General features: G+C 27.5%; 2 protein-coding genes across 3 annotated transcripts in view; one reads left to right on the forward strand and one right to left on the reverse strand.

Moving 5' to 3' along the window:
* Positions 1 to 19,215, forward strand: part of LOC107446262 (A-type potassium channel modulatory protein KCNIP1) — a 93,576-nt gene extending 74,361 nt beyond the window's left edge. For both annotated transcript variants that reach the window (XM_071187664.1, XM_071187665.1), the window contains exons 6-8: positions 573 to 785; positions 4,655 to 4,717; positions 8,854 to 19,215. In XM_071187664.1, coding sequence (XP_071043765.1) covers positions 573 to 785; positions 4,655 to 4,717; positions 8,854 to 8,901 — 324 coding nt within the window. In that variant the 3' untranslated portion in view covers positions 8,902 to 19,215. The remainder of the gene's footprint in view (positions 1 to 572; positions 786 to 4,654; positions 4,718 to 8,853) is intronic.
* LOC107446245 (Mitochondrial calcium uptake 3) overlaps positions 8,817 to 25,879 on the reverse strand; it is a 58,814-nt gene continuing 41,751 nt past the window's right edge. Inside the window, exon 13 of the transcript XR_011638237.1 lies at positions 8,817 to 9,301. The gene's annotated coding sequence lies outside the window, so the exon portion shown is untranslated. The remainder of the gene's footprint in view (positions 9,302 to 25,879) is intronic.

Consider the following 25,879-nt stretch of genomic DNA (forward strand, 5'->3'; position numbering starts at 1 on the left):
ACTTGGTCAATGAGAAGAACATCACATGCTTTAAAATGCCATTTCTTCAAACAGAAATGAAGATTCTTGTTTGTTTGAGATGCTTGTTTTTTAACTCTAAAAGTAAATCATTGATAGCACCATCTATAATGCACTCTGACTGCAACATGAGGTTGCATGGTCAAAAAGAATTTAATCTACTTGTTTTGATATTTTCTTCGTGTTTCCTTATTTGACCTTTTCTGCATTTGGTACAGATATGGTCTCTTCTAAAGGTTTTCTTCAAAACAAAGTCTATGGCAAAAATTCCTTTCGGTCGAAAGAGTGGTCGAAAATAGAGGTGGTCTTTCCAGGAGGTTTCACAGTATTACTAACTTAAACAACAATTAAAGGACATTTAGAAAAATACATTTCTCTAAAAACAGTTTTGTCGTAATAATGGTAGAGGCTAGTAATTTTTAACTCTTTATCAACGTACAATTTTTATATCTTTAGCATTTTATAGGGGACTCGAAGAAAATTTGTAGTAATAGTAGATTTCTCACAGTAAGTCGAGCTTTAACTGCATTTTGAATCCTTTTTATGCATTTCAGGATTTCGTAATTGGCCTTTCTGTGCTAGCAAGAGGATCACTCCAAGAAAAGCTTCGCTGGGCGTTTAGTTTGTACGATATAAATGGAGATGGATATATTACTAAAGATGAAATGTCACGAATCGTGCAATCTATATATGAACTGATGGGAAAAGCTGTGGAGCCTATGATTGAAGATCATACAACAAGAGACCATGTCGATAGGGTTTTTCAAGTAGGTAACTTTCATCAAACTTTTTATACAACATGTGTTTAGGGTTTTTAAATTGGAAAACTTTCATTCGCCTTTTTACATAATTATGTGTTAATTTTTCAGTAGGTAACTTTCATCAAAAATCAATATTTAACAAAACAATGACAGTAATTTGACTTTATTTGTTATAAAATATTTATAAGCGTGTATAAGTAAAATTCATTTTAGACATCAAAAATTTTTAAATTTCAAGACGATGTATAAAATTTTATGGTTAAAAACTAAAAATGTTCCAGAAATGATTAACCATCTGAAAATTGAAGGAAAATAGAACTGTACGCTTTGCTTGAGAAACTAGGTTTTCCAAGAAAGTTTCAAATTAGTTACTAAGTTCATCAACTGATGACTGGAAAAACTATAAAATATCGTTTTCTGCCGCGTATCAGATCATTTCAACTGAAATGCTCGTATTTGCAAATTAGTTTTGTACTAAGATTGCATAACGCTGTTGCTGTAAATTGTAGTTATTTTAAAAACATTGTTTTACAGTTTTTAAACTAGAAGCACTATGTGTTGCCGAACTTTGTTACAAATTTTGAAATTTGGAGATATAAATTCAGTCTTTCTAAGTAGGACAGAGCAAATCGTACATTTCTATATCCTTCCGTTTTCGTTTTTTCAAATCGTCGGTGACTTTTGAAATATTCGGTGTTAAGGATTTAATTTCTTGAAAATGTAGTTTAAACAAGTTATTTCAAAATTTGGTGGTATCTTTTGGCGTAGAATAATCTCAAGTCTAATTATTTGAAACATTTGAATCAGTGGTGGCTGACTAACCTTTTTTAATGGTAAGTGGCCACCTTTCCAATTGTAACTTTTTCATGTGAACAGTAGAGACTACTGTTACATTAATACATTCGCCCTTTTTGAGCTGCGGTGGCTCAAGGGTAGAGCGTTCTCCTCCCAATGAGGTGACCCATGTTCGAATCTTGCTCCCGGTTCGCACCGACCACAATACAGACGTAAAATATCTTCAGTTGTAGAAGGATCATGGGTTAGAATCCCCTTGCCGTCGGACTAACCGTGAGAGTTTTTCCTCTCCATGTAACACATACAAGGATTAGTTCCCTCAAAAAGTCCAAGTTTACCCAGAAATTAGTTGATCCAGAAGTTCCCTTGTTTTCTGGGTTGGGTTCAAAATTATGGAGCTACGGAGATGAAGATTGATAGTCGCCAACTCATAATTGGGTCGGATGCTCAATACCGGTTAAAAAATATAAAAAAACTCACAGTTTTGAGCAGCGGTGCCTCAGGGGATAGAATGCTCACCTCTCAATGAGGTGGTTCCAATGATGTCTGGTCAATATGAATTCTGCTTCCGACAAGCACTGACCACAACGCTGATATAAAATATCCTCAGTAGTAAGTGGATGGAGGGTTTAAACCCCTTTGCCATCGGGCTAACCGTGAGAGGTATTCCTATCCATGTAACGCAATTGTTACTTAATTCCATCAAAAAGTCTTCCATGAAAGCTAGTTTGTTCCAATGCTTGATTCGGGAATTTCCTTGTTACCTGGATTGAGGGGATTTATTTATAGACTATGTCAACCTTCATCTATCAAAAGGTACCTCAAGATAGCTTCAAGTTAACATGTCTTATATACTAGTGATTTGGTATTTAATATTTGCAGTGGTAGTTACGCCACAAGTTAAAAATTAAAAGGTTATGGAGTTTAACATTAATAGTCATAAGCCCAAAAATGTTCAACGCCGGCAATAAAATAAAACTCACCGTTTTGCAGCTTCACATTGACTTAGTGATGTTCAACAGTATTGATCTGAGTGCTTAGTTTAAACGCATTTAAATTATAACTCGAAGGGGGGGGGGGGGTAAAAATCTTGTAGTGGATTCGTAGACCCCTTTACTCAAGTCTATACGCACTATAATTTTACACATAATTTTTCAATTATTGAGATAACAGCCATGAAAACCGTGTGAAGTCCTTGTGAAACTAGCGTATTTTAAAATATTTTTTCATCAATATGAAAATATAGGTTTTAACCTAATAAAATTTCCCAAGAGTTGTTCGTAAAAATATATTTTTCTTCTTCAGTAAATTAGTAATCAAGATGTGAGATCAGGCGAATATTGAAGCAAGGAACACTTACGTTATACATTTGATCACTTTTAAAACAAAATATTTAATTTTTTTTAGCACACATGTTCATTAACATCACTTCAGCATAAGCTATACACTATTTCTACACATGAACGAAAAATAATTATGAAATAAAAATATGTAAAAAAAATTAATAATAATTCTGATTCACTTGTTAAAAATGCAATATCATTATAGAGTCATCCCATTATGACTAAAGTAACATTCAAGTTAATGTATTAAAATGTAGATAAAAATAATTTTATCTTATTCTTGATTTTTTTTTATGATTTAAAAATATGCTTATGTGATGATCCTGAGATATTTTTACCTATAAAATTTTGTGCAATAATAAGTTTGGAAAAAAATTAAATAAGAATTTAATTTATTTGTAGATGGAAGAGAACTTAACACAAAAACCTTTTGCTATATCGCCCTGGGTTTTATAAATTGAAACATATGCAATTGCAATGACGGACTAACTTGTCATTAGACAACAACTTTTGGACATAAAAAGAGGAGTTTATTCGACACCGGTCTACAATGTATTAAAAGTAAAAATTCTCTACCAGAATATGTTGACCAGAATTTAACCAAAATTTCAAACTTTAAAACAAAAAGTCTGAAATATACAATGTTTTAATAATCAATTCATAAAATCAAGTGATTAACTTAAACTTTACAAATTTATGATTCAGCGCTTAAAAGCATATTAAAAATTGTTAAGTTATTATTCTATGAAAAAATTAAAAACTTCAACTAACAAAAGTTGAACTAAATCGATTGACTAGTTGAGATATCCAATTTTAAAAAGTCGTATATTTAAAATTTCTTGAGAAATATTCGATCGATTTCGTTCAAATTTTGTCATTTAGAATTCCATAGTTTGAAATGATGCTAAAATTTGTTTACCTTACAATTTAGAACTTTTTATTCTATTAATAAATAAAAATAATTATTAAAAATTAAATTGTTTTAACAAAATAATTATTAAAAATTATTTTTGCATGGTTAAAAATTATCTTTGGATTAACAAACTTTATTATAGTGAGCAGAAACTTTTCGATTCACTTAAGAAGTTTTCGAGATGCTGGGAAATTCGTTAACGTTAAAGAGTCCAAACTTTTCAATTGTTCTCTAATCTGAACTATTGGGACTATCTGAGCCCAAATACCTCGAATTTTTTATTCAGAGAGTTTTATGTCTGATTTAGTAACTTCTACTCATTAAATAGCATATTTAAAATTAGGCCCTCAAATCATTTAGATGGAGTCTTAGAAGGGGAAAATGCGTTCATTAAATCAAAAGTTCTTCCGCGTGTTCACTTTTACTTTGCGAGCAATTCACGGGTATTCATAAAGCCGAAAATTTTAAGTCATAGAAAATTTGTGTTTTTTATTTCATTTTATTATTATTTTTAATTTTTGGCATTATTTAGAAAAAAATATTTTCTTTGGAGCAATCCTTAAAGCTGAAATATATGAGTCAGCGAGAGTTTGTATGTTCTTTCTAATCCTTTTTACTATATTTTTTGAAATTATTTACAAAAAAATAATAATAAATAAATAAAGCTTATTAAATAGTTTTATAAAAAATGCGTAAAAACTACGAGACTGTAAAAAGAACTAACGACCACTATTTACATAAGTGATATAAATAATTGTAGTATGTAATGATAAAAAGTATGTATTTTTTTTTATTTTAAATAACACCGATATATGTATTTTTAGAAATTAGACCTCAATAAAGATGGTGTTGTTACAATCGAAGAATTTTTGGATTCTTGCCAAAGAGTAAGCCTAATTATTTTTAAATTCAAAAATATGATTATTATGTTATAAAAATATATGAAATTTTATTGGTGTTATAGCCAATTGGTGTGTCAGTCTACTAGGAAGGAAGATACTTGAAGTAACACTCATAAATCACTGCTTTTATTTTTATCCCCTTTAGGGGAAAATTAAAAAAAAATTTTTATTTTGAAGTATATATTAAGTTTTAAATTATTAAGAACTACAACTTTTACCTTGAAAATGTCGCCAAATTCCATTCATACCTCAGACGAACACCAATATCAGTGGTAAACCACTTTTCTTCATCGGAAGCTTTATTAATTGCTTTTTAAAGGCTAAAACTAAAAAAGTAAATTTAAAAATTATAAATAAAGTTTGATTGCTTTGAGTTACAAAGTTAAAAGTTCTTGCATTATTCAGCAGTTTTTAAAATAACAATTACTTTGCTGAATTAACGTTTGATATTTATTATTTAAACGTTGGATAACGTTTGATATTTATTATTTAAAGCGAATTTTCCAACTAATTTGCTATTGCACACTTTGGGAAATTTCTGCAATTCTTTTCATCCAAACTTTAAATTTTTAATAATTTATATCTCCGAAACCAAAGTGCTATAGGCAAAATATTTTATATAACAAAAAGGAGCCGCGGTTGCTAAGGGGATAGAGCACTCGCCTTCCAATGAGGTGAACCGAGTTGATGGCTCGCACAGACCAATGCTGACGTAAAATATCCTCAGTGGTAGATGGATCATGGGTTAGAGTCCCCTTGCCGTCAGACTAACCGTGGGAGGTTTTTCTCCCCATGTAACGCAAATGCGGATAGTTTTATCAAAAAATCCTCACGAAGGCAATACTTGATCCAAGAGTTCCCTTGTCTTTCGGATTAGGTTCAAAATTACAAGGCTACCGAGTAAAACTTAGTAGTCGTAAGCCCAGAAAAAATTGGGTCTGCTGTTCAACATCGGTTATAAAATAAAATGTATGACAAAAAAAAAATTATAAAAAATTTTGCTTGATTTGCGAGTGACACTTCGGGTACCTTCGTTATAAATAAATGTGATATCTAAAATCGTGTTAGTTACTAAATAAAATAATTTTATAAACACTTTTCCTCTAGAGCCTATTACATAAAAACATTATTAATTACATTATTTTAAAAATCACATTAGTTTATTTAATTGGTATCAATTAAACAGCAAGTTTCACAAAAGTTAGATCAAAGAACTCAACTATGGAAGCCCCAACAATAATGAAATTTCATTCATTAATCTAAAAAAAATAGTTAAAAACAGAGAAATATCTAAATTCGAAATAAGTTAACTTAAACGAGTTAACTTAGGCAAGTTATAACAATTTAACTTAGTTAAGCTATAAGTTATCTCGCTGTAAAAAAACTTTCTTTGTACATTGTAGAATATTTTTATAATGTATTTCTTCACGTTTTGGTCATGAAACAAAATCCACTAGATTTAAATAATAAGATATACCATAAAACGAAATGTAATTAAAAACTTCAGTCTAAGAGAGAAAATTCAATTACAAAAACAATCGCCTTGTAAACAGGAAAAAAAAAAAAAGCATAAGCGATAAAACTGTACCAAACGTTGAGTCTTAGTAGAATTCATATTTGCTACAAACTTTAATATGGAATTAAGTTAAACCATATTATCGTGCATCTTAATTTTGATTAATATTTAAATTTGAAAAGAAACATTATTCACTTTCATAGCTGTAGCAAAACTATATCATATTATGTATTAAAGTAACTTTATTATGGTTCAACGTTGACCTAATCTTTTTGAAAGTGAACTTCTGAATAAACAGTAAGGTAAATGCTTTAATATTTTTTCTTCTATTAACTCGTTCAGGACAGGCGAAAGAAGAGTCCGCACGCTACGAAAGTACTAAATTGAGAATATGTCCCTATGACCAAAAGCCGCTGGAGTTGGAAAGGCTCATTTCATATATGATACAGTGGGCAATAATGGGAGAATCGCGTATGTGTGATCACGGTTCTGAATGGATTAATTTTTCTTTATGTCAGGGGAAGCCGAAAAACCACAAAGTTAAAAGTTTTGTTTTTGATGAAATTTGATTTCCGTAATATAGACAACGGCCGAAGTATTGCTTTCAGATAAGCAAAATTACGTTTGGTAAGTAACAACTATTTCAGCGTAAAAATTAAGGTATTAGAATATCAAAAATATGTTTTCAACCTCATATTTAGTTGTACAGATTACGTGATCCTTTAGAAGATTAGTAGAAGAAGTGGTTGTCTCGATAAAATAAAAATAAAAAATTCGTTTTGAAGAGTGTTAAAAAAAATCGATTTATTTCAATTTATTATAAACACAAAAATCTAGGTTCCTGATAAATCATTTTCTCAGGGAAAATATTTAAAGGGCCTATAAAGTTTATCGACCGTTTTACTAGAGCGGACAGTACAAACGAATGTTACAGATTTTGCAAATTGCCACCAAGAGGCCTTAATTTAATTTTTTCTAATATTTTTATTAAAAAGCGAAAAATGTTTGTTCACAAAAAGGAAAGTCTTTATATAAAAAAAAGTACTTTTTTATTTTGGATTTCATAACTGTTAAATAAACATATAGTGAGAGAACTTTTTATTCTGGTTCAGAATGTGTACAAAAGAAAATAAAGAAAGCTATTTAAGAAAATAGCATTTGATTCCGTTTTTCAAACTTATAAAAATTGTTCATTTTCTTAAAACAAACTAATAAATCCAAATAAATTCGCAATAAGATTTCATCCATTTTCCTAATCATTTAGCGCATTTCTAATGAGTCTTTTTGGAAAAGATATTAAAAGTTCTTTTTACAAGGTTGTCACGGACCCTATAAATACATAAAAGTGATGTTAAATTGACATTAAACGTCTTACACATTGACATTAAACGACACCACTTAATCATTTAGTGTTCTGAATACGAAGAGATGGCTTAAAAATTACATCTGTACAATCACCTCGACCCCCAAGTCCGTGATTTTGCACCGTAACAATTATTTTTATTATTTAAATAAGAAAAGGTAAGAACAAAATTCCTCTTTTAGTTGTTAAATTTTGGTTGAAAATCGAAAAGGGGTATTTTCTTTCTTCTAATGAATGGCCTCGTCTCGTAACATGCAACATTTTTAGTATATTAAAGATTATATTAAAAATTGTTCAGAGTGTTTAGTTTTTATTCTGCCGCCGCACATAAATGTTAAAAAAAAAGAAAAAAAGAGCAAATATATCCACCACACGCAGAGATTCAGGGAAGTAAAATAGATGTATAAACTTTTAAAGATAATTTTCTCAAACGCACTAAAATGGCAATTAAAACTAGTGACGCAAAATACCAAAAATATTTTTTTCTTTAAAAAAAAAATGAAAGAAAGACAAAGTTTTGGGAATATTGAGAATTTTGAAGGCTGACAAAACTGACCCATTTCAAATATAATTGAGAGATTAATGTATGCTATAAATAATGCATGTAATATATAATGTATGCACTAAAATTGCACTTAAAACTAGTGACGCAAAAAAAAAAAAAAAAAAAAAAANAAAAAAAAAAAAAAAAAAAAAAAAAAAAAAAAAAAAAAAAAACACGGTTTTTTAAAGACGACAAAAACAAACAATGCAATTTTGGGAATTAAGCCCAGAATTTTAGGGAATATTGATAATAATTGAGAGATTAATGTATGCTATATAATAACTTCAATATGATAAAAAGGTAGCATTTGCATTTCAGTAGCTTCAGACACTTCATTTAAATACAATGGTCTTCAATATATATTTTCAAAACACATCATCTTAATCACTTAGCAATATAATAGTAAAAGTTAATTTTAAATTCAATATTTTTAACACAATAAATTTATTAAAAAAATTACTTTCATATTTCAAAAAAATATCAGCTAAAAGTAATGTATTACGATTATTAAATATAAATGTTCATGTTTTTATAAATTACTAAAGCAGGATATTAAAGAAACGACATTTTTAAAAATATTCTATCAAAAATGAAGGAAAAAAGTTAAAAGCAAATGCATTGATTTAAATTGTAGGGAATAAAAAACCCTCTTCAGCTGTAATGAATTGAAAAGAGTATTTGTATTTTTATTGTTCCAGGATGAAAATATAACAAGAAACATGCAAGTATTTAACACAATATTGTGATGAGAAGACAGAAGATTATTTCCTCAGGGTCCTCCATTTCCTATTCTATGAGGGTCAAATAATAGCACATTTATTTGGATTTTATGCAAAACTATGTTTTTGTGCTATAATTTGAATGCCTTTTGATACGATATATGTTCCACTCAAGCCGATGTTATTTTAATTTTTATGAATTCCTTTCACAATTTACGTGCCTTACAAATAAGGAAGATGTTTAATTTAACCCTCTTCTTACTTGACGGTGGGCCTTGATATCTCTTTTTCTGCCTTAGAGCTTACACCACCTTATTAACAACACTTAGCAAGTCACCTTCTTGAGGAGTTTTGTAATCACTTTCCTATGGATGTCAAAGTAATGGCGTTTTCTTTATCCTTTATCACGCCACTTTTTTATGAGAATCTAAAAGAGTATTAAGTTATTTAATATCTCTTCAAGGGAAAACACTACAGGCTTATAATAGTTATTAGAAAAAAATATCTGTAAAAGGTCTATTAACAATGGGATCTGTAATTTAAATTTTAATGTGATTTAAAGAACATTTTTTGCAACATGTTTATTAATTGGCGATCGAAATGGGCTACAGGTGGCGTAGAGAACTCTCTACCTATGGCAACACTTCACATGCTTTCACCTTTAGCGTGTGGAGAGTCATAGAAGAAGTAAGTTAGTTTCTCTCTTGATCTTTATACAGATTAAAATCTTTTAAGTTGGGAAACTATATAGAACAGAAAACTAAATTAATTATAGTTCTAAAAGAAATCATCATGGAAATTTCAAAAAATATTTTTATTATTTAAAAATGATAAATATTAAGAAAAGGAAAAATATCATAGTGCATTCCTATACAACTGAAAAGAAGAAGAGAGGGAAGGGTGAAGGGCGAAAGGCATGGAACCTATCTTCTCCCCAAACGGCGTATTCGAGCGTTGCGATCCCCTATATTGTAGTTTTCGTTGCATGTAGGACATTTTTTTAAAAAATCATTTTTAATAAAATGGAGGCATACTAAATTAAAACTGTTTTAAAATTCTGTGTTTCTCGTTTATCTTATGTTATATGCACAATAAAAATTTCCTACGTGCAGCATTATGAGTAATATGCAGAGATGGAATTTAGTTTAGAGTAGATGTAACTCTCATTTAACACTAACTAATATATCTAGCAATAGAAAAATTATAAAGTTTTAATAGGTGAAAAATAATTGCGTTATCATTCCTAAAACTATTCTTTATTAATATTAATAATGAGTTTGTCACATACGATAAAGAAAGGAGTTAAAAGCTTTACTTTTCATTCCTTTGCTCTTTATAAAAAAACTTTTTTAAGCAAACCAATCTGGCATCGTCAAGTTTAAAACTTGTTTGCTAGTTAAATAATCAAATATATATACAAAAGAATTGACGATTTTACTTTTACTGAGAGGAATGCGCAGTTGAAAGCTTTTCAAACTATCTGGGACTGAAAAAGCTAAAGTAATTAAAATGTTCAAAGAAACTTTAGACATTTTTTTAACAAATATTTTTGAAAAATATACTCGTAAAAATTATGCCAACATTATTTTTTGTCAAAAACTTCCAATTGGGAAAACCTAAAATCTCTAACACTCAGTTAAACTGTTTGCATCTTAGTATTTGCATTCTTGGCATCCTAATGTGCTGCTTTTTAAGATAGTCAGAGACTGTATTTTGTCAAAGGAACTTAAGCCTTTTTATAAAATAGAAAACACTCAAAGGCTAAGCAATTTAAAGACGGGGAAAATAAATTAATGTTGTACCCCAAAATGTCCTGAATTTAACAAAAATGTGACCTGAAACCTTTTCCAACTTCAATTGTGAAAGAGAATTTTTTTATTTTAATACAAAATAAAAATGTAAGACACCAAAAAAACAACAAAAAACATACCGTACTGAAAAACATTTTTATAAATTTCAAAACTGAAATAAATTACCTGCGATAAAAAATTTATGTTAGCTGAGACCTGGAGAAAGGTCTAAAGCAAAAATTCATAATTGATGCTTCGTAAATAATGATGAGAGAAAAATTACGTTTTATTAAGGGAAGAAGTTCTGGCTAAATAGTGGCTTCAATATTATTGTGATGCAGCAGTGAAGACTTAATGGTTAAAGGCACTGAGCTGTCATGGTAAAATACTGGGGTTTGATCCTCAGTGGTGGCTTGAAGCCCATCCAGCTTCAGATCAATGGGCACTATCTTGTCTGGTCTGGGAAGTAATGGTGGCATTGTGAGCTATATTATCTACATTTCCGCAATCATGTCATTGGTTCCAAAATTGTGGAGTTTTAAACTCCTAACCCGGCCTCCGGGGCGATAATGGACTGTTGTGGAATACTTTTTATTATTGGATTACGGTCAATTGCATATCTGTCAAATTGAGGACACATTTTCATTGACGAAGTAAAATTCAATAATTTTAAAAAAGGGAATTAAAAAGAAATGGGCCTTTTTTTTATAAAAGGGCTTTTTGTTGGTAAAAAACAGATTCGATGGAAAAATACCCTTTGAATATTACATTACTATTTAGGCTGTTTGGCTTTTATCATATTACACCTTCTATTCAAAAAATTAAAAATCCTCCCTTGTAAGAAGGACCTTCAAAAATATGCCAAAAAACACAGAGATCCAGAGAACTTCTTTACTAAGTTCTCTATGTTTGTTCTTGTTTTCTACCACTGTACATGCTAATACAGTTTGCGTTAATAATTTTTTTTAACTTTTAGGTAAACAAAGTAAATTCAGTGTCAAGTATAAAGAATCCTTGACAAAATGTAATTCAAACTTTCGAAAAAATTAATTTATTTATCAGAATAGAAATAGCTGGATTAAAAAAAACTACAATTTCTGGGAAAGAATAACGAATTCTGAACTGAAGTGATTTTTCCCTGATACAAGTTCGATTTTTCTTTTTCATTCAGTCACATCTACTAAAGGCTAATTTCTTTGATGCATAGCTGCGAACATGGATAGAATAAAATCAAGTAGATTTTAAGAAATAATATGAATTTCATGATAACTGTCGCATAATGTAATAAATATTTTACACATAGGGAATTTTGAGGATTTTTATAGTCATCAAAATATAAATCTGCAATATTTTCCAGTTACGATTAACATTAAACATACTTGAAATGTTATCTATTATGTTCATCAAAGATAATAAAAAGATTTTTTAATTAATTTAAAAAGAGAGTTCAGAATAAAAATAAACTGAACATTTTAGAACAAAAAAAGTTTTAAACTGATTTCTATAAATGAGGTTCACTTCTTTATGTATTAGAAATACTCTTAAATATTCAATCAAGCAAGTAATAATCTGTACAAAAATTCTTTTTCAATAGGGATTTTTTAGGGAACTTATTCAATTTTAGGGAATTTTCTAAAATGTACAAGAACCAGGAGAATTTTAATTAAACCAGGCCATTTTAATTTTAATTAAACCAGTAGACCAGGAGAAACTGGCAAAATCCAGCAGTCTACTGGAAAATCCAGTAGAGTTGGCACCTATGTTTGATGTGCTTGCATTTCTAAGGGTGTTTTTTTTTGTTTATGCATTTTTGGGTGTTTTCCAAGAATTATATGAATGTTGGAACTCTTCATGTGTAGAAGGGTTAAAGAAAAATAAAAGTGATATCAAGGCTTCTCCGATTTCTATTTTGTTGCAAAGCCAAAAACAATTCCTGATTTTGAACTTCTTGACTGGTAATCTATGAATAGGGATTTCTCTTTCCTAGGACTTTCTCTAAACATCACCCTTGTTATGTTGAAAATGAAATGTTATAATCGCGGTAACAACGAATATTGAATATTTAATAAAGGAATTGAAACAGTTACAACTAACCTTATAAAAACTTTCTGATTTTGACTTCTAACACATAAGTTGACAATTTCATTTTTACAATGATTGTTGGCTTCATTTTTGGCATTAAAAAAGGGTCCTGATTAGAGAAGCATCTGTTATCATAACAACACCAATAAAAGACTTTTCAAGGACAACTACTTACTTTAGATCACATGGATTGAAACCTTTGAAACATAAATAATTGAAAATATTTATGATCAATCCTAGTGTTCAAAGAAGTTTATTCTTGTGAATATCCCATTAGAATATCTTGTTTTTAATGCAATGTTATTTTTAATTAATTCTATTAAAATTGTTCTGGTAATATTTAAGGAATTTAATTTAGGTTCAGTTATTCCCGTTATTTGACAATTTCATTGCAACAAAATTTTTAAATTATGTAGATATCTCTTATTTTTTAACACATGCAAATAAAAAAATATTTTAAAGCTGCAGTACAATATAGCATTAATATACAGTGGTTGGATTAAAAAATTTAAACTCAAAAATGTGCCATATATGCTTGAAAAGCTAAATAAAGTAAAAATTTTAAAGCCACATTTTTTTTCTTACTTTATTTAAAAGTCTTTCATTCTCATTCACAAAATGTTAATCAAATTTGACCATTTTTTTAAAACAAAAGATATTTTAAATAAGAAATTATACAACTTAAAAAGTTTTTCTTAATTGAACTTATTGGCCCTTTTAATTTTTCAAATGGTAATCTGTAGGTTTTAAACTACACATATTATGAGAAATTTTAAGAACTGGTTTGTGCAATCTAACTGAACCCCGCCACTGTTTATAAAGTTTTTAATATAATATTTCATGTGTGAAGCTGGAGTTGTTTCAGAAAATGTATTAATGCCCATAAATATTAACCATTATATAATATTAGTATAAAATTAAATATTTTATGGAAAATTATTTCTCATATGGTGTGAGTAAGAATTATCTGACATATTTTGACATTAAATAACTATCAAGAAATGATATAGTGGAGTTGTTTGTACATGTAATAAGACATTCATAGGTTTTCATATCGAAACAAAATTTCCATGTGTTCTTGCGACATGTTAAAGCAACATGACTTGGCTATTTTATTTCTCTAAGATGTATTTAAGTGTGCCATATAATTCTCATCTGCCATATATATGTAATACAATAATAGTTTTTAATTTTAAAAAATATTGCTTTTGTTGTGACAAATAATTCATTAGTAACTTATATAGATAATTTGTTTTTAATCAAGCTATTTTATGTATTGACTTAATTATTTTTAAATATGTATAAGTATGGAAAAAAAACTGCATCACAGCAGTATGAGTACAATGGTAAGATTACAGAAAACTATTTTTTTTTCGAAACATCACGTTCTTATAAATAACTTCAAGTTAAAAATTCTTTTCTTATTGATTTCTTAAAAAGATGTGAAGTTTGCCCTTGAAATGGAGCAATTTAAATTAATATTATGTATCAAAAGTATTTTAGTCTCAATTAATGAAATTTATTAGAATAAAAAAATATTTATCGATCACTAATAGTTTAGACCATTCAGCATTAGAAAAATATCTTCTGAGATAAACTTATGTAGTATAAAGCACATGTGGTAAAATATCTGTTCATTAATGAGTTCCGTATTGCTCAAGTATAATCTATTGAGAAAAAATGAAAATTTTTGTTCAGTAATTTTTGTAAGAAAAACTATTCAGAGCAAAATTCTCTCAAACACTTATTATTTTTTATCTTTGTGACTGACATCAGTTATACGTAACACACATTTGTTGCTCTCAAGTAAGACTTCTGCCTCTTTGCCCTTGTCCTTGAAATTTACTTGAACATCCACAGTAAATTTGCAACTGACAATTACATGTTAAATTTTATGGTTCTTTCTTTGAAAATCAGCTCAGAGCTTTTCAGCATCTGTCTGATTCTATAAATTAAAAATCACTTCAATGGTTTTAAGGCTAAATTTAGATAGAAAGAGTTTTAACATTAAGCATTATAAAATGATAAATGTGTACTACACTATGATTATGGAGAAAAGTTTAATGAGGTTTTACAGCATCAAACTGTAATGTAAAATAAATAAACTAAACTAAACTGCACTAACAAAAGTGTAATAATTTAAATAGTTTTGTGTGCTGAACTTAATTCATTATTTTTTATACTTAAACTGAAAAAAAAATTACATTAATAAGAGCAATAACATTTAATTTGATGCATGGCTAATTTATCCCAGGTAAACCTTATTATATTTCATATATAACACAATAATTATAGAACATAGAAAACTTTCATGAGAAACATTAAGTTTAGCAATAGCAAAATATATAAGACAAAAAATACTTTTGATACCTTCCAATATACATAATTTTACAATTCTGAATGAATTGTATATTAATAATGCTCTCATTAATATCAGGCATAGATATTCATTTCTTTCGTTAGAAATTCATTTCGAACGAGTAAATTATTTCATTACTCATTACTAATGCTAATTTGCCAATCTTTTGTTGTCTCACTTTCTTTGATAATGAGGTATAACAACTCTTTAATTTATTCATACAGATTATAACATTCATGAGTTTTTTTTTTCTATAAAATGCATGAATTTCAATGGTTACCATATTGAATTGTCTAATAATCTAAAAATTAATTGAAAATGAAACAACCATAATATAGCAATCTTTTTTTCACAAAAAATTAGATTAGTAAATGGTGAATTCAAAATATTAAAGTATCTTTCAATTGAAAATCGAAGAGAAACTCGACTCTTAAAATAACTATCAGAATAATTTTTTTCTTAATCTTGACATTCTTATTAATTTGAAAAGAGTATTCCATTCTAAAAAAATAATATTACAATATTTACCCTGTTTAGTATATAATTTTACTAGGCATTATAACTAAAAAAAAGTAAGAAATATTTGAAAAAAATATAAATCAATATTAACCCTCTCATGCATGAATTTTCCATATGAGTAATAAAAATATTTAGATATTCCACAGATCCATTTAGTAACTCAGGATTGTGATATATAATTTATTTTTGTAAATTGTTTTTCCAATATAGCTGAAAATTGATGTCTTCGTGTCCAAGTGAAGACATATGCTTTTATGGTAAATTTTATCAATATTTTTATCATAGAAAAACTGAATATTTAAACTTTATTTATAAGATATAAGAAGATATGAAATATTACCAACTTTGCAGTAATTTAATATACCCTCTAAAAAAATTATCAGATTTTAACTTTTTACTTGAACTTTCCATAGACTTAAAAAAAAAATCATTCACATTTAATTATCTAAAATGGCCTGCCACCTTCTTTGTGGTTTCCAAGAACTGTTTTTTGAGTTTCCAGATGACAATTACATGCAAATGGACAACTAGTCAAATTTTCCTTTTGTGATGTAGCCTGGTTTAACCGATTTTCAAGCCAAAGTGAAAATATTCTCCTCATAAAAGCCAGTCCTTTGCTCTGAATACAAACAAAAACAGGTTCTGAAACATACAAAGAAGTTTTCCCTTCGTTATAAATACACAAAGCAAACCGGTTTTCTGCTTCAGCAATCACATTACTTACAAGGCCTATTACGAGGCAAATAAACATTCAAAATTTAACAGTTGAGAGGCTCCACACCATACACATTGTCAATTGCAGCACAGATGCGAATCTGAATAATATTATGAAGTAAAAATATATATGACCTCATATGGCGCCCATATGCATGAGAGGGTTAATTTAAAAAAAAATACTTGTGAAATCTATGCTTTGAATTTTAGGATTCTCTAATTGCAACAGGTTTGCAATCACCTGCTTGGTTAAAAAAAGTTATTTCCTTAAATTATAACCTTAAAATTAGTAAAATTTATTATAAAGCATAACTACAAATGTTAAAACTATTAGAAAGACATAAATTTAGTATATTACAAATAATTAAAAATGGGAAAAATAAGTTTCCTTATTTAGTATGCATAAAAAGTGAGAAATCCCTGTTCTTTAAGTATTTTATTTTAATTTTGTATCTTCATGAATTACTGATATTATTAAAGCTTATTTTTAGTTCATATTAAATTCAGATGTCTGAAATATCATAATTTTTCCTCATAGTTTCTTTATGAGTAATAATTCATGATTGAAATCATTCAATACTATGATATAACATACATCAGTTTAATTAATATTCAACGAATAGTTATTTTTTTTTTCTTTCTTGTTGATGAATACATTTGCTCATTGTTAAAACTTTTGAATCGCACAAAAACGCACAAATAATTTGCGATCACATATTATGTTTGATTTTTCCAAAGATTCCAATATCAGTTGTCTTCCAAACCCTCAATAAGAAATTTAAGTTATCCTGATTTCAACAAATCACAAGAGGAAAATTTAACTGTCACATCGCAGTGAATGACAATTTTTTTTAAAAAAAATCTTTCTTTGACCGCACATGATTTACGACAAGAGTTTATTTTCTAAACAATACTAGTATTTATTTTGTTTTAGGTGTTAGATTAAGAAGATAAAAATACAATTTAGGAAATTTTTCTTATTGCACAAATTAAGGATAAGAAAGGCTTTCTCTCTCGGCAATACTACAAAGGCTTGTAGATTATTATTGTAGGATGACCAGATTCCGTCTAAGAATGGATTCACACTCAAGTTAATGCTCCAAAAAATATAATATAAATAAATAAATAGATGCATTAATTCACTTTTGTCGTAACATACAAAATTATTTTCTTACAATTATATAGTGAGACAAAATAGTGAAATAAATCACCTATTATGTATGGGATTAGAATTACTTTCGTAAGAGCAGAATTGTATGATTTTTTTAATAGTCTCCCTCTTCTACTCTGATTAGGGAGGGGGAAAAGTTGAAGCAGTTTTGAAGCTTGACAAAGTTGTTAGAGTTATTCTGAAGAATATATAACAAGTTTTCCTTAATAAGGACAGAGGAATTTATTTAATGAAAGTTTCTTTTCAGTTTTTTATAAATACTACGATAACTATGGACTGTATCAAAAATGCTACAAGTAAATGGAAAAAAAAAACCACATTAAATTTACTTAAAAAAAGTATAGACACAATTAGTGTTTAATAAATAATGAGATTTAGATGTATATCATTTCGCAATTCTAAGAAAAAAAAATTATTATAAGTACTAGCAAAAAATATTAAATGAACAAAATAAACAAGGAAAAATGTCATAATTTAAATAATATAGCGTAAAATTTTTTTTCGTTTCACCCTTACCTTCTCTTTGTGGCTTTTAAATTCAAATATTAAACTTATAAGAATATCTTAATGGGGAAACTCTTTTTTGATATTAATGAAAGTAAAAAAATGACATTTAAACTCGCTTCCCCCACAAAATCCCCACCCTCTATTAATTAAAACTTTCCCTAAGAAGTGCTTCTCAACAACTTGGTAAAATTTCATTGCTACACAATTATTGTCTTAAATTTTTTGCAAAGACAATAATTAGTTTTCTCTTCCCCTCCTTATGATTTCTCTAACTTATTAATCCTAAAGAAAACTTTCATATTTTTTTAGGGCATTGATGGGTATATGCATCTTTATCCCATTTCCTAAACAATTAAGAAAAATATCAATTAAGTTCTTTGTAAAAAATTCAATGTATTTTATTTTGTACAATCACTTGTTTTGTGGTATTTTTAAAAAAAACTGAAAAATTAAGAAATATTCATCTGTAGCGACCTTTTGCCTCACAATTCTGTGAACTTTCAAAACTACTTCTTCTTTACTGCCTAGACACTTTAATAATAAAATTGAAGGATATTTGCAACAAAGGTTAAATAAATCCAAGAATATGCATGTTAAAAATGTCTAGTCTTGGAACCGCCTTCTGCAAACTAACAGTATAAAGATATGCACTTGTTCTGGTCATCTTATGTTGTTACCAACAATTTAGATGCTATAGAAAGATAGGAACTCTTCTTTATGGAAATCTTATTAGTCATTTGTAAGGGGTCACTTGTAGATGCAGCATTTTTTATGCATGAATGTTAATTATTGAGCTTAGTTTTCACCTTAGCTTTCTACATGTTTCTCCATTATCTTCAACGTCACAACTTTTAAGAAATTATTTCCTATTAAAGCTATTAAATCATTTGCTTACATTTAATAAACGCTCTTAACAATGTTTTAAACAGTAATAATTTATGAATATGATGACTTTTTATTTTTAAACATACAAATTATAAGGTGCTAATAATGACGGCTTTTTAACTAAATATATAGCACAACCTGAATAATTATTGTTGTTGTAGATAAAATGAAATAAATCCATGTGATGTAATTAGGCAATATGTTAAAACATTTTAAGCCATTAAATACTTTTTTTGCAATTTTTGTGGAAATTCTTAATCGCTTGTGATTTATTTTTTTCTAATAAAATAATAAAAGTTTTGCTCTTTCTGGAAGTATGCAGTACTTTCATGCACATAGAATTTATTATGAAAAATCATGAGAAATGATAAACAATTAAAAAAAAACTTAATTTACTTTATTATATCTTAAGGACATAAAAATCTGGGTAATGAATTAAGTCAAATATTATTACACAGAAAAGAAAAAGCATTTCAAATTTAGATCACATTTGTTTCACATGCAATTGCCATATACTTATAGTTTTGTTTATGAAATATCATATGTTCATTTTGGTATGAAAATTTTTTCTAAAAATATGCACACACAACAGGTTTGTTTTGATTTCTTCAATTAAAGGGTATGAGGAGAGGAAAAAAAAACTCAATGCGTCCATCTTTGATAAACAACCCTTTCCACATCAGAATCATGAATGAGTGGTAGTCACAACTTTTTAAAACAAACAATAGAGAACATCCTTACATGAAGGCAATAATTCACAATGTTTCAAAACATAGTAGTAGTTTTATAAAAATATATTTGATCCAACTTGTAATCATAGAAATTAAATTTAAATAAAAATACTTCTCCAATTAAGAAAAAAATTAGAATTAAAAGAACTTCTCTAATCAAGAAAAGAATTAGGATTAAAATACTTCTCTATTTCAGTCTCTTATTTTTAAGTTTAAAATATTTGAACTTCAAAATAGTAAAAATTTATTTTCATAGAAATAGAGTAATCAAGTATTATTTTCTTATAACCGAGTGAATATTAAAAGTTACTCATGGAACTTTTCAGAGGACTTAAGACTTTTTCGATTTTATTTAAAAATAATATAAGTTAATTTACTCAAACTTGATTCTTAAGTTTAAAAATTTCAACTTAGTTAGAGTAGAATAAATTTATGGGGGTTCTAATAAGGTATGGGCAAAAATGTGTTCCAATAAGGTAGGCTTTGTCAATATCAATGACTTCTTCAAAACCTCCCTTTCTTTGTTATAAGCTACATATTCTATTAACTTACTTTAACATTATGTTGTTAAAAATTTTAATAATTAAATATATATTAAAATTTTTGCAAAAAATATAAAATCTTTTTTAGATAATATAAATTTTTTAAACAAATTTCTAAAAAGCCAAAAATTCAAATAAAAAATAGCTAATATATTTAATCTCTCTGATTTCATATAAGAAACAAATTGCCTTAGAACAAGACCTCCAAAACAAGGATTTGGAAAAATTTGATACAATTTTTACTCAATTTGCAAATTTCATGTCATCTTCCCCTCTCAAATATGCAGTAAGCTACAAAATTACATTTATGCTGCTTAAAATATTCATTATAAGAATGCATATTTTTTGCCCATTTAAATGGAAATATTTAGTTTATATATACAGTAGGGAACCGATTATCCGGAACGATCGGGACCATCGCTATTCCGGATAACTGATTTTTCCGGTTTTCTGAATCACTACAAAAAGCCGTTTTTTTTATTGTTAAACCCAACTAAAAAAAAAATTTATGGAAATAATCTTAAAAAGAAGAAAAAACGATGAAGTAATACACTAATGATTATTTCACTAATGATAATGAAAGGTAAACATCTTTCAAAAAAGAAAGAAAAATCCTAAAATCTTATGAGGAAAAAATTTTTTTTTTATAAAAATGGCGGGAAAATTTCTCGAATTTCGTTCCGGTTTTCTGATTTCCGGATAACGGGTTCTGTAATGTATTAGGTTAATATTTGCTTTCCCTCTTTACAGTATTAGCAGTTAAAAAGAATTTCTGGTAACACTTCAATGTCCTGGCATTCATAAGCCAGGATAATGACAAATTCGCCATTTTATAGCATATAACTTAACTTTAATTTAATATTTTGGCTGAGGATGTTTATATTCTGCAGAAAACAACAGTATTTCTTAAAATAACTCAGATAAATCTATGTAGTTTTTGTTATTAATGATTTCAAGAAGCCNATATCTATATATATATATATATATATATAGTTAGTTGTGGCTTCCTGTCTTTCACACTATTATATTCCAAATGGCATTTTTTTAATTTTTATTTATTTTATACAAAAATATTTCTTTTGTAAGGTTTCATCAACTTGAAGATGTAAAAGGGCAAAAACAGAAAAATCTATCGAACAACATTAAAATATATGTTTGGTACCTTATTTAATGCCTTTTACTATTTCTTAGGTATTCTAAAAAAATTTATTTTGGGAGAAATTAATAATTTTAAGTTTTTTTAAAGAAATGTTTGATGTGGAAGGGGAAGTCAAGACAAATTTGAATACTCAAAAATCAAGTTGATATATTTTTTTTATACTTTTACGTCAATAATTTGTTACAATTTTAAGTGAATATATTTTTAAAGAAATATATATATATTTTTTACATTTTTAATTTTATATATTTTCGTTTTTTTAGTTTCATATATGTTTTCAATTTTTCTTTAATTGTTCTAGAATATGATAGGAAAAAAATTTATCAAAAAATGTGATGGATAAAATAAAATTTTGAAGACATCTCTTTCAATAACAATATAACACTAACATATTTAAGTTACAAAATTAAATATCAGAAATAGACTAGAATATCTTACTGTCTCACATTCATCACAATGCATTAATTATAATTTTTAATTATGGAGAATGTTGTTTCTTTAATAAAAACTCAAGTTATGTAATCACAGATTACATCAAATATGCTACATGGTCAGTGATGACTTTTATAATTTGTTTTAATCTAACTATTATATACGAAATTCAGATATTATTTATTAAACAAATATTCATGTTGTGATTTGTGAGAAGCAAAACTATAGCTAATATTGTAAGAGATAAGAGAAATGCAATATAATTATAAAAAAATATTTACAAAATAGAGAGCAATTACAAGTTTTTGAAAAAATTATATCAAGAATTTTTTTTCTTAATCTTAAGCATTTTTTGAATTTTGGGAACATGTAGTAAAGCAGGAAAATTTGGATGTAGTACATCAATTCAATTGTTACTTCATGAACCCCATAATTTAGTTCATCAAATTGTGGCATTGATATAACTTATTATTCACGTACTAGTAACTTAATGGATTACCCACTAACTTTTTTTAATTCTGAAAGTATTATTTTAAGTAACAGCGAATATTTAATAATAATAAAAATAAGTTTAAAATTGAGCCAAGGTTCACGAAACTGATGGATTGCGGCAAAAAAAAGTTCGGGAACTCCTGTCATAAATGAACTTTATGGTGCAGGATATGAGTTTAACTTTAAATTCTAGCCTAACAAGTGACTATTAGAAAAAAATATATGAAGAATAACACACTACACTACAAAATTAAATGTGTAGCATATTAAAAATTCATTTTTGGATTTTTTCTAAATTGAACCTTTAAATTTTAATTTCTACACAGCTTTGTTACAATTCTATTTCTACAATTTTATTTCAGATGAAATTTTTCTATGATAGCTATGTCATAGCATCTTTTCCTTTCATTATAAAGTCTATTGAAGTCAAAATAAACCTCACAGAATGGCAATTATTATACAGATCTGATTTCTTTAGTTATCAAAAACAATTATTAATTTTTTTTACACCATATCAAAAAGTGAAACAAAAGTGAATTGATTGCTATTAATTTCATGTTTGTTCATAATAAATAGAATGCCATAAATGTTGAAATAAATGCAAGACAGATTATCACAATGTTCTAAGAATGAGAATCACATACATGTAAGAACTTTTGTGAGCAAATTCTAATAATCATGAAGCAATATAAATTACCAAAGCAATTATAATCTTGTTTTTAGAAATCCTCATTGGGAGAAGGCTACAAATGAAATAATTTTTTTAAAAAATGATGGAAAAAATCAAATTAAAACGAACAGTAATCTAATTGTGATGACATGACATGAGCATGTATGCTAACAATTATGAGTTTGGAATGAAATTAAACTTAATAATTCTGATATTAAACATAATATAAATTAAACTTAAATAAATGCGCACTTAGGGAGAATTTATGCAATTAGAACTAAAATTAATATCGTTCGTTAATAACCACGTCCTCAATGAAAAACAAATTTTATAAATTAAGTAATAGAAATGCGTAAAAGAAAGTGATACAAATCGTAAAATTACTATAAAAAATTTTTCATACTGGTTTTTGTATAAGATAACAAAATAAATCATTCATTAGGAAAAACAGCTTTTAATTTTTAATCCAGAATTGAATTCTATATAGAAAGAATCTTCAAAAATTTCAGTTTTCCATTACAATATTCATGTAATAATGACCTCCATCAGGGTTCTTACTGAAATGAAGAAAAAAAATTTCCCAACTTATGCAGATTTTTCATAAAGTTTTCAAAATCTTGTCACTTTTCCCACAAACACAGCAAAGGTAAATAAAGAAAAAAAATATTATGCAAAATATTGTTATAAAGTTTAAGTTTGTAAATTGTTTTCAAATATATTTGAATTGCATTGCAGTGGAACGTTAAAAGATATAAATAGAATAGAATAATCGAAGTTAGTCGAATAGAATAATCGAAGAGAATAATCGAGTAGAATAATCGAATCTAAGTGACTACTCATTGTTATCCCCACTTTAAAGACTGGTCATTTTCCAGGTGTAATGCAGAATTTAATCTCAGCTTTGTCTAAAAACGCAGTGTTTCCTGACTGACCAGCTTTATTTCTATTTTTATTAGCGGAAATTCCAATGCTCTTCAAAAAAAAAAAAAAACATTATGCAGTGTGTCCTGCAACTTTATGTAAAAAACTTGAAGAGGCACAACATAAGGATTGAAAATGGTGAAGGAGAAATATCCCAATACCCAACCATGTGTCTCTCAATCCTTATGGTGAGCCAGATCTCCTCTCCAAATTTTTACACCAAGTTCTGGGATACCTTGTATAAAAAAATTGTGTTGAGAAGCTTAAACATTTAGCATATCAAAATGTAAACTGAATAGCAGAAGGTAGCTCCATTTTGAGTTGTAGATTAATTTATTCTGTGGCATGCAACTTGCAACCCCCATGCAACTTCTAACTAAACTTTTTGAAAAATATTTTCATGTTTGAAGAAAGTTATTTTCTGTCTATTCTAATAGTACTAGATAGTAACTTTACTAACATTTTTTACTGGGCAACCTTTCTCTCACAATATAATTTTTGATTAACACAAACAATGAAAAGGATAAAATTTGGTTAAATGCATGACTGACAAAATGATTGTCGTCATTTAAAACATTCAATTTTGATTTGAGTTTTGTTCAATATATTAAGAAACAATTTTAGAATTGCAAGTGTGTCAAGCAACCAATCATATTCTATGCAATAGAATATTTTAAGATACACAATAAAACTCACACTGTTTCACCCAAACTAATAAAAATTAATTATTTGCTTCATGCTATGAGAAATACACTCTATAAATATGTTGTATGTGTCAAAATTGGTTCAGTTATGGGACTCTTGTTTATTAAATGTCCAATTATTTAAGATGAAGATAATGAATTGATATTTAAGATGATAATTAGTGTTATTATGTTGAAAAAATAATTATATTAATGTAGTCAATTGATTTTAAGTTGTAAATTATAGTAACATATGAACATATGCTAAAATACAATTATAGATTAGGCAATAGTTATTAAGGATAATTTCTTCCAAGTATGCATGAATTGTATAAATTTCCAATAATTCTCAAAATTATATCAATTTTACTGTCAGTCTTTTTTTCCTGCATTAGTAGCGATTTTTTCCTTAATCTACATTATTGCACCATCTGAATAAATAGCACTAACAAAATAATTTTGTCTTCATGAATATATGACGCCAATAACAAATTAAATTAACCTTATATCTTTTCATTGATGTTGACTCTGATATGTTAACAAAAGTGGGCTCATTTATGTGTGAAGTTTCATTTGTCATTTTACTTACTAACTGTAAATAAGCTACTTAGATTGTAAATAGACATTTAATTAAGTACATTATTTTAGATGGGTTTTTTAAATACATAGATAAATATTTTAATCTTAACATTCTAATTAATCTCCTATAGGCTGATTAATAACGGTTCAATAGAATTTAATTGTTATTAGAAAATTTTTAATGTTAGTAAAGTCATAATTATTAAACAAAAAATAAATAAAGTTCTTACTTAATCTGTGCATTTAAAAATAGGCATTTCTGGTGAACATGAAAAGAGGTCGTATTTCAACTTGATTTCCTTTGCATAGAAAAACCATTTGTCTTATGTTATATGGGAAAAATATTCACCCAAATTTGCCAAATTCCAGAAAACCACCAGATGGTCATGAGATTTTGGGTATGTTTTTAAAATTTGCAATTGAGTTTTAAAAAATAGTAATACTTATTAAACCAAAAAATGAAAGTTATTGGTTAATATGCACACCTAAAAATAGGCTTTTTTTAACTTTCTGGAGAACATGAAAGTAAAAGGTGACATTTCAACTTATAATTCTCAACACAGCAGAACCAATTTTCTTATGTTATAAGAAAGTAACAGTCTACAAATTTGTCAATTTGAGAATTCACTAGAGGGTAATAAAATATTACATATGCTTTTAAGGTATGAAATGCAGTGTATTCTGTTAAAATAAAAAATATAGGATTTTTTTTCCGACTAATAATAGAACTTCAAATGACTTCAATAATGTATTAGCATCACTATATGAA

The sequence above is a fragment of the Parasteatoda tepidariorum genome, chromosome X1 (assembly GCF_043381705.1).
Source record: "Parasteatoda tepidariorum isolate YZ-2023 chromosome X1, CAS_Ptep_4.0, whole genome shotgun sequence".
Lineage (NCBI taxonomy): Eukaryota > Metazoa > Arthropoda > Arachnida > Araneae > Theridiidae > Parasteatoda > Parasteatoda tepidariorum.